General features: G+C 33.3%; 2 protein-coding genes across 3 annotated transcripts in view; one reads left to right on the top strand and one right to left on the bottom strand.

Moving 5' to 3' along the window:
- Positions 1-14,492, bottom strand: part of CngA (Cyclic nucleotide-gated ion channel subunit A) — a 195,868-nt gene that overhangs the window by 113,629 nt on the left and 67,747 nt on the right. The gene's annotated exons all lie outside the window — the stretch shown is intronic.
- Positions 138-12,719, top strand: LOC143203913 (dual oxidase maturation factor 1). The gene is made up of 7 exons (XM_076416241.1): positions 138-315; positions 392-449; positions 4,072-4,302; positions 7,456-7,668; positions 10,147-10,299; positions 12,253-12,372; positions 12,433-12,719. The coding sequence occupies exons 1-7, from the start codon at positions 226-228 to the stop codon at positions 12,573-12,575; spliced, it is 1,008 nt and encodes a 335-aa protein (XP_076272356.1). The 5' UTR covers positions 138-225; the 3' UTR covers positions 12,576-12,719.

The following is a 14,492-nucleotide window of genomic DNA, read 5'->3' as shown; positions in this document are numbered from 1 at the left end:
TATGTGTATTACACAGTCTATATGTGTATTACACAGTCTATATGTGTATTATACAGTCTATTACTGATAACGCTGTGTATATACATAGCTGCGGTTAACTATAGTTATAATAATAATTAGTCATTCATCGAAAGGAAACCCGCAAATTGATAGTTCATGTCACTGTGTCGACATCAGTCGTTTGAACTAAAAATATTATGGCCATTGTTTTAAATTCTTGACGATATGTTGTGGAAAGAAAACGTTATTTTAATCCTGTTCAGTTTTATTATTTGTGCTTTGTTAATATCGCTGTTGAGGCCTAACTGGAAGGAAGTAAGGACTCGTTTTTATCTTAATTTAAACATTTATGTTTTATTCGATTTTTAATTAACATTGGATTTGGCTGCAGGTGCTTATAACTTATGTCCGGACTTTTATCAAACTCGTCATAGGACTTATGATATTATGTGAGTATAATATATTTTATATGTATTTAATTTTTGGACATGTTGTGTTAAAATGGCTATGTAAAATTTGGTTTAAACTTTTATTCATGCATAGTTGAAATAACAGGAACGCCCAATAATCTACCTACAAGGAATGAACGAAATAATATTAACACTTTGCATATATACAATGTTTATTTCTCATCAAGGTGTTGAATCGCCATTTGTTCTTAAAATAACCGTAATTCTTCTCGTAATAGATTCGTAGAATGGTTTCCAATGGAATGTTGCTCCATTCTTGTACCAAAACACTTGCTTCAATGATGATGGGGATGGAAATTTGCTGGACAGTGAAGATGTCTGATGATGTTCTAATGCTCCCCAAGCTAAAATTGAACTTTTTCGGCTGTGCGTATGGACGCATTCTCATCTTGACATATGACAGTATTTACCAGCAATATGCTAGTCAAAGTAAGAGCTTGATCATTGAGGATGTCGAAATATTGAGCCTTTGCAGTAATCTGATCAGTGATATGAACGAAAAGACTGGCTGAAAACCAAGATATTGTCGCCGAAATCATAACGAAAGTTCACACATGGCTTCTTCTGGGGTTCCTCTATATATAAACCCGGACATTTGTAGGAAACAATGTACATGATAATTCATCCAAAATACATTCTTCAAATCCAGTGATCAAGTTTTATGATTGTTTTACTTCTCCTTTTGCATCTTAGCTTTCGTTCCTGTTATGAAAAGCTTCGCAATTACATTCAATCGCGGTTAAACAATTAACCTCTTATCGTCACAGATGCTTCTGCTAACCGAGCATCAACGATTTGCCTTGTTTCGTCTGATACAATATACTAAGTGTCATATTTCATCGAAGTCTTTAACAGTTGCACAGCAAAACGTATAATACTCTATATAGAATGTAATATAACCTACAAAACTTGGCGTGCAAATTGAGTAATATATATGTGTCACATTGTTTACTCAAATGAAGTGTTGTAAACATGCAACAAGATCTACTGTATTACATGGTGTTCGTATTATTTTGTATATCCTCTGTATACGCAAATATGCATTTTGTTGACAAAACTTTATAAATATCGGATTCAAATAGAATACTTCATATTTTTTCCATCTCTCTGGCTACATAGCAATAGTTTGTCGATAGAACAACATATTTTTGATCTCAACGAAAGTTATAACGGCTCATTTCAATTACAATAGTGTTAGATTAGTTAGGTGTATCCTGTTGTGCGTTGTGAATGATGACGTTGATATATTTCAGAAGTGAAGGTCTGACTCAGTTGTCTTCTACTGCTGCTACATAATTTGCAGATAACTAACTTGTAACTATGAATATGGCATTTTAGTTACACACTTGTTTTACAGTAGATCTAGTTTTTTTTATATATACGTTGTTACAAGATGTTGCAAAATAATCTATAATTTCTTATTATAATAACTTAAAATTGGGTAAATACGTTATACATGAGATTGTCTCCATGTCTTTTTTGTGATTCTCTTAATTTCGTCAATCTGTAGCATACAGTCGGAAATTGGAGGTCTCGCAGTGTAGTTAATAATTTTTATAGCATCCAGATGCATCTACGACACCTTTTGATCCATGTTGCTTGTATTTGGTTGCATACTGGGTACTTCAGTGAATTAATAAAACTGTTGGGTATTTTGGATCTTTCTAACTCGACTTCTGGTACATGATACATTAGGATATATCCTTCTTCTCCAAATTGCGCTACAACCCCAACTGGGCCTTGGCCTCCTTTATCTTCTGCCTCCATATTTGTATCAGAAGCTCCCGTACATCTTCCTGTGTTTCATCTTCAAAGCGTTTCTGGCCTCTTCCCACTGGTCTTTTCTTGTGCACTCGACTATCTAAAGCTCTTTTTGGTAACCTCTCGTCTTCAATTATTCTGTTGTAGTCTGATGAATTCTGAGAGTGTTTTTTAACAGATCATATAATTCTTGATTATACCTAGATTTCCAGATGTTATTATCGTTAAATGGTGCCATATGTTGTGCCATGTTGCCATTATCTTTCTCAATGCGGTTCTTTCGAAGAGATTGAGCATGATTTTTGTTCTTTCCGTCATGGTCCACGCCTCGCATCCATAGCTTGCGATGAATCTTATTATTCTTTTGCAGACTCTCAGCTTGTTATCACGGTGTAGGTTTCTAGATTTCAGTACGTAGGATATTGCTAAATAGGCTTCATTAGCTATGTTTATGCTTCAGCGAATTTCTCCATCTTACCGCTGGGTTCTGTTCCACTCTGACATATGTAAAGTGATCCACCGATTTAATATCATCTTCTACCATGATTTGTGCGTCTCCATTACCTCTTTTCTGTCTTAAAGTCTATGCTTTAAATCTCAAGGCTGATGTTGTTGGGATGGAGTTTTAGTTCTGAACATGCTTGGCTTGCCGCTTCTGCTCCTCGGCTCATATGACATTGATGTCATCTGCATAGACAGCCAGATGTGGCATCTTGTTTTTTTTTTAAATCAATTTCTTAGACCTTCAACAATCTACCCGTATAGGTAATAAGTATTATCATATAATTTCCGTTATATGATATAACTATCCTGGCATGTAGAAGTTAGATATTCTAACTTATTAATTAATTATATTATAAATTATATTCTAACTTATTTATTAACTAGAGATTATTAAATCTTACTCTATGTGTCTATTAATATTAATCAGTTCGTATATTTACATTTGAGCCTATGCACTATACTGTCGTCGCGCACATTTAACTGTTTGGCGAGTGCATTGGGATGCACTAATAGTTTTTCACACTAACACTTCGAATCACACTCGTTATGGGTTTTATGGGGATATCGTGCTGAATCAGTTTATTGGACACGTAATATGGGGCATCGACGATGACCCGGAACACTTGGTGGGTAGCAGTGGCATCTTATTCGCTAGCAGGTTTTCCTTCGCGAAGTCTACCGCTTTACTATGTATTCTAGAGCTTAATTAAATAAGGTCCAGGTTAACAGAGTCCAGCCCATCTCCTTGTTTTAAGCCTTTCGATATACTTTTAGAATTCGGATATACTTTTGCATATTATATATTACATGGGTGTAGATGTCTTTATATATAAAATATAAAGGTTCTAGAATCATTAGTATATTGCATATACCTTTTTACACTTCTATTCCTGTTATTTTATTTTCTCTTTATGTGCTTCTTCTAACCTAATTTTTCAACACGATTCAGTCCAGTATACTTAAAGTTGTTGCTGTATGAGATGATATATGTGTTATTTTTCATGTCTGATTCCAGTTATTTATATTATCATTTGGCGGTTACAATATTCTGGCTACTTCTTCGCTATTTTCTCCAACAGTAAGTATCACGGCGTATAAAGTAGGTAAATAATTGTTCCGAATACACTTCCTTGTAGTATATTTGCTCTACTTTATATTATTGTAAAGCAGATATTATGCCACTTGACTCTAAGGATTCTGGGTGAGATGTAAGAGTATAAGAGTTTAAAATTTGAGCATCGGTTGCGTGGGCCAATCTTGTCAATAACATTGAATGAAATTTAACTATATATATGCTAACACGAATGAAGACTTTGATTGGTTATTATATTTTCAGTGTCAATTTATTCGTCAAAATGGGAGGAAGGCAGCCTGAGAACATCTACTCAGTTTCTACCGGGTCATGCTGACCAGGTGAACTACACTATAAAACTTCTTGTCGGAATACACGGGTTCAATATAAGCATACAAGGACACATGACTGAAAAAGATGTCATCAAGAACAAAGGATACTTTGTTGGAAAGGTCATCGAATACAACGAAAGATTTGAGTGGTCTTGGAGTGATGGTAAGACTGACTTGAATAGATTCTTATCAGTTGCAATATTATTTATAATGAAAATAGTAATACATACATATATATATATATATATATATATATATATATATATATATATATATATATATATATATATATATATATATATGACAATTATATGATAACATGCATCATATAATTCATGTTGAATTGACGTCGGTAAGTATCTGCAGTAAAGCCTTGAAGAGTCACCATACATATATTAAGACTCTTTTTTAAGTTTTCTTTTTTTCTTTTTCTTGCTTCGGTATCGATGTGGCTTTTGTCTTGACTAGTTCTCTTCTTAAATAACTGATGGTTTCTTGCGCTTGGGATTGTCGTAGTATATTTACATTTCATTGTCAGTCACAGGAAACTTTTCTATTTTGACTGGCAATCAGTGGAACCGCGATGTCAATTCCAGTTCAATTGGAATACCTACTTTTCAGTCATTTTGTGTGATAGGCATTTTCCACTTTTTTCTTTTAGACAGTTAACCGATCAGATTCGACACAGTGATATCACTTCGATATCGCATTTAAACGTCTGAAAACAGTGATCGATAAACTATATAAATGTTCTTTTACATTTGAGCCGGATCTTCGTCAAATAAGTATTGGAATTCGTTGTCTTGGAATTTCTTGGGTCATCCAAAACTTTCTTCTAGAAGGTCGAACCCAAAGCCTACAATTGGGAAGATGATGGAGCAACAAATCATTCTTGAATATGTTTGATAGGCTTCGATAGCAAATTTGTTCAACTTAAAAATTACAGAAATGAATCCAGAAAATGTAATTTGGACTGTTCCATAATAAGAATCTGTATACCTTGAATAACTCATTAATATTAAATTATAACTGTTCTTTTATATCAGGCGAAATTTAACCAGGAACTTACATCTTCAACTACTAAAATATGAATGCTGTTCCACATATTATATTTTCCATTTTTGCCCCATTAATAGATGCGTAAATGGACCCAATATTTGCTCATACAACTTTCAAAGTTTTTCCATCAATGAATGAAAATCAGAGCAAAGAACTGGTAATAATAAATGTTCCAAAGAAGGATATTTTACGTGATAACAATAAATTATTTAAAATTGTACAAGGAAAATCCTAAATAGGACTTTTCACCCTATTTGCTATATTCGCAGAACTCTGATCCTTACGTGATTACTGTTTATTTCGAAAGGTACAGTGGGATCGGACAGGTTATCTACTCATTTTCGGCGTAGAGCTCGACAATGGGTACTTTACTTGGATCACCTCAAAAAGCTAACCATATTTTTGAGATAGAATCATCAAAAAAAAAAATTACCTAAACAGCGAAGAATAAAGATTGACGACTTTTGGCCACAGGCTACAAGATTCATAAAATTCTGCAAGGAAATGCCTAAATAAGACTCTCACCCTATTTGCTGTATTCACAGTACACTGCTCCGTGTGATTACTTGTTGTTTCTAAACATACAGTCCGATTTAGCCGGTTACCAGTTTATTCCTGACGTAGAACTCGACAACTGGCTGACCCTACTGGCGTGACTAACTTACTTACTGATCCCTTACTTGATTTAAAAAGGGAGATATTTTTCAATGAAGGTTAATATTTCGGAATACAAACGAAAGGAACTACCTCCTCCTAGCAATAGTTTATTTTGCCTAAAAAAGCAGCGTAGAAGCAACACCAAAAAGCAAAAGCCCGGGAATGAAAACTACCGAAGGCAAATAAGAGAGATGCAACAAAGCATAAAAGAAGAAAATGGCAACAAAACAGAAAATCAAAACTCTACTAAATAAACCGGACCAAGAAAGAGAATTAGCAAACGATAAAGATATTTATTGATATAAAAATTGAAGATTGAGATATTTGGAAGGCCACCAAAAAATGAAATCCACAAAAATATTAAAACTCGCCGATAAAGAAAATGGAGACTGGGCAAAGCAGTTAGTATAAAGGCGGGACTCTTTGCTGAGTACTTTGGGAATACTTGGCAACCTTACTGCTATTGATGGTTGTGCTATCTTACCTAATCCAAATTGAAATTAGGTGGAATTACAACCAATAATATTAATGGGTTGATAATTATTAACTCAATAATTCGAAAGGAAAACTACTAAACAAAAGCAACTCAACCCACACATCAGTTTACATTTGGGAAACACTTGACAATTGATGGAGCACATTTTATTACGGATTTGATTCAGAAAAAACATTTAGAATAAAGGAAACACTTTCCGCTATATTTCTAGATGTGGCCCAAGCTTTTGAGCTCAGAAAAGCCAGATTTTCAAATATTACATTACTAATCATCACTTTAGAATAAGATACGGCGACAAATAATCAGATTTCAATGATCTATATGGTTGTACAAAGTATTGTCACCAAATTAATACTATACTTCTACTCAACATCACTGGTGTAGACCGTAAAGTGATGGACTAACAATAACCGCATTTGTTGATGATATTGTACTACTCGCAAAAATATTGATTTTTGACAAAAAAAAGCATTTTAAAACCAAATATGTACATAATAATCGTTGTAATAACAAAATAAAAATAAACAAAGACCTTATTTAACCTATCCGCTACACGTATTTTATATTCTACTATATACATACAATTTAGCCCAATACCTACCTAAACCTATTTATCTATTTACAATATTATTTTAACTATTACCAACTGATTAGTTTGAAGTCGGTACCGAGCAGCAAATTAGATTTGTTTTGCTCATACTTTAATTTTGTTTATATGACACAAAATTATATTATTATTTTTTTATTGTTTGGGCTTGGCACCGATTTGGAAGAACGTTATTAAGGAAAAATTACTCAATAGCTGTAGTAATAAAATAACTAGTTATAATATGTGATTTTTAACAAGAAATCTCTGTCTCTGGAACTATGCATAAGTGACCAATTTAGAGACCATCCCATTTTATTGCTGATATGCTCACTCGAACTCACAAGCACATTAAAAGCATCACTGCATTGAATGATATTGGAACTAATAAAAACTAATAGAATAACGAATATAATCAGAAACTATCAAAAATTCGTAAATTAAAATCAAATTTAAAGAAACGCAATTTTTTCTTAAGCTCAATAGTGACAAAACAAGTTAAATTCATTGATTTTCAGCCAATAAAATGAAGGAATATTATGAAGAATCCAGAGCCAGGAACCTACCCAAACCTCTGTTGTGGGCTCTGGAGTATTTCGTGGTGGACGAACCCGGTTCCAGATACGGAAGGTTCTACAGGTCGGCGAGCTGGTATACGAACCTATTTTTATGGACCGCTTTCATATCCTACCTCATCTCGTTGGTGATGTTCCAAACGGTAGTGAATTATGGTAAGGCTAATCAGTATTCTTTCCACAATGCTTTATAATGATTTTGCGTTAAAATGATGGATCACGCGCTTTTAATTATGATATTATACCCGGAAGTCATTAAGCGGAATTGGCGACTGCGACGATTTTGAAATAAAGTTGCGAAACATTATACAGATATCGGTTGATAATAATCCTTTTAATAAAGTTACTGTAATTGCACTGGTATCGTTTCATATGACATAATCAATCTGGAAAATGTTATAAAATATTATTTAATTATTTAATTATATAAAATTCGATCGAATTTTTCTACATAAAACAACAGTTTTTCATAAATTAATACTTTTAGAAACTTATGATGATGCTATTTCATCATTTCCCAAATATCTGTAAGAAAGATACATTGATACTGAGGGGGTGGTTATTAACACCCCAGAAAATCAAAAAAAGTTTAAAGGAAATGAATTTAAAGACTTATAACAAAAACACAGCTGAAACTCTCAAAGAACTTTCGGACGGTTCAGACGAACGGTCTCCAAGCGTTTTCATTCGGTGGGAACTATTAAAAACAGGGAAAATAGCTTCGACGCCAATTCTGAAGCAGTTTTCTGTATTGTATTATGAGTGGCGATGAGGTCTAAAGTGACCTATGTTAATTAAGAAAAGCAATCAGCATAGACTTGCAGGCTGTAAAGTCTGGATGCATATGGGGGGATCAGCAAGGTGTAGTGTACTACGAGCTGTGAAAACCGAATAAAACTGTTACTGAAAATATCTATCGACGACAATTCAATAAATTGAACGACTAATTGTTACACTCGGCCAAAGGTCGTAAAAGTTATGATAGCAATACTATTTCAACTCGAATGGGAAGTTGGACTGAGGAAACAAGCGTTGGAAAGCACAGAAACGGAAGAATCAAGGGAAGATAATGGGAAAATACTTCGAAAAAGAGAAAGAAATAAAAGAAAATGAAAACAGGGGAGCCGAAAACAAAAAGCGTTTACAGAGTACATTATCATCAAAAATCAAATATTAAAATGACACAACTGTGTGAATAGAACAAAACACTAAAGAAGCACTAAAAATAAAAATTTAAAAAGAAACAAAAAAATGTACCAAAATGCCAGAATGAACAGAAAGATTAAGAGAACAAATAATTGATGATGCAGACATACGTGAACCAAATAGTAATATATAAAAACGGAATAAAACCGAAAAAAATAAAATAAAATAGAAACGGAGCAGTGACTGATTCACTACAAAGCATTTAGAATGCTTCGTCAAAAGCAGCGATATCCATTTATGGAGTGTTAGGCTAATAAAGCATTCATAAAATAATTATTACTGTACAATTATGTCAATGATCAAAGTCAATTATGTCTGATTAGTTAATGTTTCATAACTCTGACGAAAAGAAGAAAAAATAAAACTTGATTTTATATCCATAGAAAAGATTGTTTAACTAAATTTTGGTCTAAATCATGCTGGCTGTGATAAGATATGGACATGACATCAAACTCGAAGTCAAATGTCGACCTGAACGTAAGAAAGAATGCTGACTAGTCATCTTTAACATCATTAGACGCGTTCTTTATATAGTGATTTCATTTGAAAATTACAAGTTAAAGCAGCTGCTGAAAATCTGAAACACTGAAAAAGCTAAACCACCAAGCAGCTCGAGGTTTGCAATACTTGCTGAAGATAGTCAAAACTGGCGGAATTTGGTAAAGAATATTCGAAATTGTATTGATTGGAAAGTGGACAATTTCTGAGATGCTGATAGAGCATTGAAAATCGATATTCAGAAAGGGGTTCGTTATTAAAGTTCTTCAGACATCATCTTACTATAATTCCGTTATGTCCACTATGTTCCATCTGTGTGCATTTGCGAAATAATTTGTCAAGTTCATTTTGAGAATCGGGGCGATGTTCGCCAAAGAGATGTTGTGCCTCCACGGCTTTTGAATGCCGTAGTGGATGCTATTAAGCGAACAGTTTTAAAAACAGATATGGTGTTAACTATCTGCTCGATCTGATGAAGAAAATTGAATTATTGGTCTCAACTATCTACCTACCAACTGCAATTGTACCTCAATGGAATTTCAAATTAGAGTTAGAGCAATTGTAAGGATTCAAGTACGTGGGATCAGTAATAAAGAAGAAGAAAGTGGCATCTACAGCAGCAGGAGGGTTTGATGCTCTAAGATTAACAATAACAATAAGAAAACATTCAAGGAAAGTACCCTTGAATAACAAAGTACCCCAGATAAACGTCTCGGGGTTGCCAGATAATCGTTATCATTTCATAGTTGGTGCACCCAGCCCGTTTTCATCGACATGCCTCAAGGTCGCTATATATATGTGTTACAAAAAGAACAGCTGTATTAACCATTAATATGTTTTATTTTGATTAGTTATTCTGATGATATTTTTATAGTAATATAATATAAAATAATCCAGTAATTTAAATATGTACATTTATCTCTTTTTTAGGTATATATTTCCTAGCGACATCTGGGATGCTTCTGCTTATAGCCAATTCTGTGTGGGCTATTATTAAAAATTCTGTACCTCTGGAAATCTACATGGGAAATGGTACATTAGTACCTCATTACGGTCTCACCTTTTGGTGTTGTTTCAGCACAGGTATTATAAATATTATAATTATACAAAATAATGAAATTCGCGTTTAAAAATAAAAAATATGCCTCTTAGTATATAAGCCCGTCCATATATATAAATCCAATGACTGATGAATCATATCGAAGAGTATAAGAAGGAAGTAATTCTGATTCAAAGGGATGGTTTATTGGGTGTGAAAAAGTGACTTTTTTATGAACAAATTTGTAACCATGCATTTTCTTGTCAATTTTTACGTTTTAAAAAACGTCGGATCAAAAAAACATCAATAATAATCTGATAATAATATTGTTTTAGGTCAAAGTTCCTTTTGCATTTCGAAAAATCAATGCAACGTCTTTACGGCTAATTTTTTCGAACTTTCTATCAGAATTTGCAACCCAAGTCCCCTCCATAGTTATAACACAATACTTAAATATGATTAATGTTTCGAAGAGTCGTATATAAATGCGTCTTGTTTTCATTATTATTGTTCCAAAAGTTATCTATATGATCAAACTGGAATCAGCAAATATTTGGTATACAGATATCTAGAATCCACATATCGCTAAGTCCGGTGAATAAGGAGTATGCTCCTTAACTGGGAGTTCATTTTTAGTGAAATATTGAATACGCTACTGTTATCTGTAATAATGCAATATACAATGTGGCTTCTGCTCTTGGAACTTTACTGACCACAGTAAACAATCAGTTTTCGATGTACCGAATAGCTCTGTCCATTATTCTAATATAATTGTGGTGGCCACATTTTGTGATTTAGTCCACATAAATTTGCATAATATTATATGCAATGATATTGTTCTGTTCAATAATCTCTTATACTATACTAATATCTTCAGGGTTAACACTAATTAAAGAACTACCACTTCCTTTTTGTCTCTTCGAGTTACAATATTGTTTATGTTCCCAATATATCTCACGTGTGTTTGTAGTGATAATGATAACCTCCAAATGCTGATTTATTGTGAAAAATCAGTACAATTTATTTCATTCAAAGTTTTGTCTATCGATAGCTTCTACTTTCGACCAGCTTTCGGGCAATTTATGGATTCCATCTTGAAAGAACGATGTATCTTTAGGGGCTATTCACGAAGCGCAGACCGGTCACGACAGATATGTCGGAATAAGCAGTAATCACAAGGAGCAAGATCTGGAAAATACGGTGGATGGGCTAGCACTCACCATTTTAATATTTCCAAGTATATTTTGCAACATATGGCCGAGCATTGTCATGCTGAAGAATAACAATGGCGTGTCTTTGCTAGTATTCCGGATATTTTTTTTCTCAAACGCACAAATTGTAATCGATAGAATCGATCCGTATTAACAGTTTTATTCAATAATGTCTTCCAATCCTCTCCTTCGAATATGTTTGCCTGCCTTAGCTTCTGGCTCTCGATGATCATTCCCAGGTTCCTCAACCAATTAAAAATTTGGTTTCTTCTGTTGATCCCAATAATTCTGCATATTCTTCTTGCCTTTTTTTACAAACACCATCATTGACTAATGCCTTCAAATCTTCGTTTTTAAATTGTTTTGGTTGACCAGAGATTTTTTTGTATATTTGTTTTTGTTGCTTTTAAAATTTTACAATAAATGGAGCATCTTTATCATAGCTTCGCACAGTATTCGATGATCTTCCACCAAAGGTGGCCTTTTTGTTAAAATTGTACAAATTCAGAAAAACTTCGACGAAATGATACATATTGAAAAGTGAAGCCTGTCAGTCAAGCTTCAACGTGAAGGTACACATAACACCGTGTGATGTAAATCCTTTAAAATTATTTTATAGGCCTAGCCGCGTATATGGTTTTATTTAAACCCCAGTAAACACCTACATAATTCGTTTGGTAAAACACTATTCTCTCGAATTATACAAATTTTATTGTATTGTTTAGCATGGCTAACTAGATGCTTATATTCTCAGTAATAGTTATACAGCGATTTTATGTTTTTTAGGGCTAATATGTTTATTATTGGCCGGAATACTAACAGTCATAACGCTGCTTCACGAAAACTACATATGCACAATTTTTGCTGTTGATCCGGGACAATGGTATGACGAAGTCATTTATTTATGTAAGTAGATTAAGTCATCCTACCTATTGATGAATTATTCAACTTTCCTATGGTTTTCAGTAAAGAAAGAACGTTTAACATATTGCGATTTTCCCGTAATCAACAATGAAGATGTCGATGACGGGGATGATGATAGTCTGCAATACACTGCAGTTTATTTAAGAAGGGGGACAGTATCATACCGAAAGATGAGAAATATATAGATAGTAGTAGATACGAAATCATGGAGTGTCTATATAGCTTTGGCAATAACGAAGAAGACCTCGCTCTCCTACAAATATTTTCAGTCAGCAATCTTCATTTTATTATATATAGATATTGGTTTAATAAGAACATCAATTTTTTTTGTTTTCGATTTTTTTATTTTAAAACATCTTGCTTAACATCTTAGTTAAACTTAGTAAAACATACACAGGATAGACAAAATTCTATTAACACCATGCAATATAGCATACTTCAATCAGATTAGAATATGTACCGCAAATGTGGAAGGTAGTTGAAGCAATTATGATTCCTCAACCAGGAGAACCACCTCATGAAACAACGTCATATCGACCAATATCACTATTGCAGACAATGTTCAAATTATATGAAAAAGTTTTATTGAAAAGGATAAAACCAATCACTGAAGAAAATCATCTTATTCCGGATCATCAATTTGGATTCAGGAAACAACATTCCACGACTGATCGGATTCACAGAAGCACAAATGTCATAGAAAAATCACTAGAAGCAAATAAAGTTTGTTTTGCAATATTTCTAAATGTTTCTCAAGCTTTCTAGAAGAGTTTAAAACATAAGATTAAAATGCTTCTCCCCTGTCAATATTCACAAATTTAAGACTCATATATAACCGATCGATACTTCAGAATTAAACAAGAAGATTCCTATTCTGACATGAGGAGAACACAAGCAAGTGTGTCACAGGGAAGTGTATTGGGCCAGTTCTTATCTGTTGTACACTCAGGGTCTATTGATATTCAATTAGAATAGTATTGCTAGATTTCTAGATTACAGTGGAATCCTAGTCATTGGATATAACAACACTGAATCGAACAAACTGAAAAGTTACAAACAGCTATTTCCGAAATACAATGCTGAACAGAAAAATTCTATAGCAAAATGAACCACAACAAATATGTACATACTGATTTCACCAATAAAAGAATCAAGCACAAGCCAGTATATATTAATCAGCAAATACTTTCATATGGAAATATAGCCAAATATCTTGGTATGGTTCTTGATGATCATTCTGGTAAACCCCCACATGTAAAAAAAGGTGAAGAACTCCAGCTGAAGTACAACAAAATTGTTATTGGGTAGATATTCATCCCTGTCAGTATATAATAAGCGTTTGCTTTAGCATCAAGCCTCAAAAGCAGTGTGGACTTATGGTGTTCAACTTTGGGATTGTACCAGCTAAACCAATGGAAACATATTCGTAACGACAATCTGCAGAAGGTCCTGAAGGTAGAAACTGTCATACTCAAAACGTATACAAGAACAATGCCCAAAGACATGAACAGAGGCTCCATCAGCACATTAATGTTGGGGTTCTCCAGCTCCTAGATAATGCTGATTAAGTCAGAATATTAAATAAAGTAAAACCAGGTGATCTAATTCAGTGAAGTTACAAGCAAAACTCAGAGCATATTAAAAAATGTAAAGTTTATGTCCTAGAATAAGTACTTTATAATTTTAAGCTGTTGCAAATTAGGATAAAAGGAAATAGTTTATTAGTGTTAATTTGCTAGATAGAAAAAAACATTGACATTGACGTGAGTAGAACTGATACAAACAACAAAAGACATTATTTAAATAGAAGCAATAAACATCCTCTGCCAATGTACAAAGAAAATTTCAACCAACTTTTCCGGGATTAAAATAAAAAAAAAAATATATATATATATATATATATATATATATATATATATATATATATATCTATATATGTTCCCTCTATAACGAAGTCTTTGTATGTATAGAGTTTTCAGTTTGTCTTATTCGGCTTCAGTCAGATACAAAATATGTAAATGCGGAAAATATGAATAGATGAAAATTTATATGGAAATTTCTACAAATGGCGGACAAGAATTCGATTCGGTATGATTGTAGAT

Source organism: Rhynchophorus ferrugineus, unplaced genomic scaffold (genome assembly GCF_030347505.1).
Source record: "Rhynchophorus ferrugineus isolate W39M unplaced genomic scaffold, kcgeb_rfMv2 rfM10, whole genome shotgun sequence".
Taxonomy (NCBI): Eukaryota; Metazoa; Arthropoda; class Insecta; order Coleoptera; family Curculionidae; genus Rhynchophorus; species Rhynchophorus ferrugineus.
The sequence above is the reverse complement of the archived record's forward strand: the minus strand, read 5'-3'. Positions and strand labels throughout refer to the sequence as shown.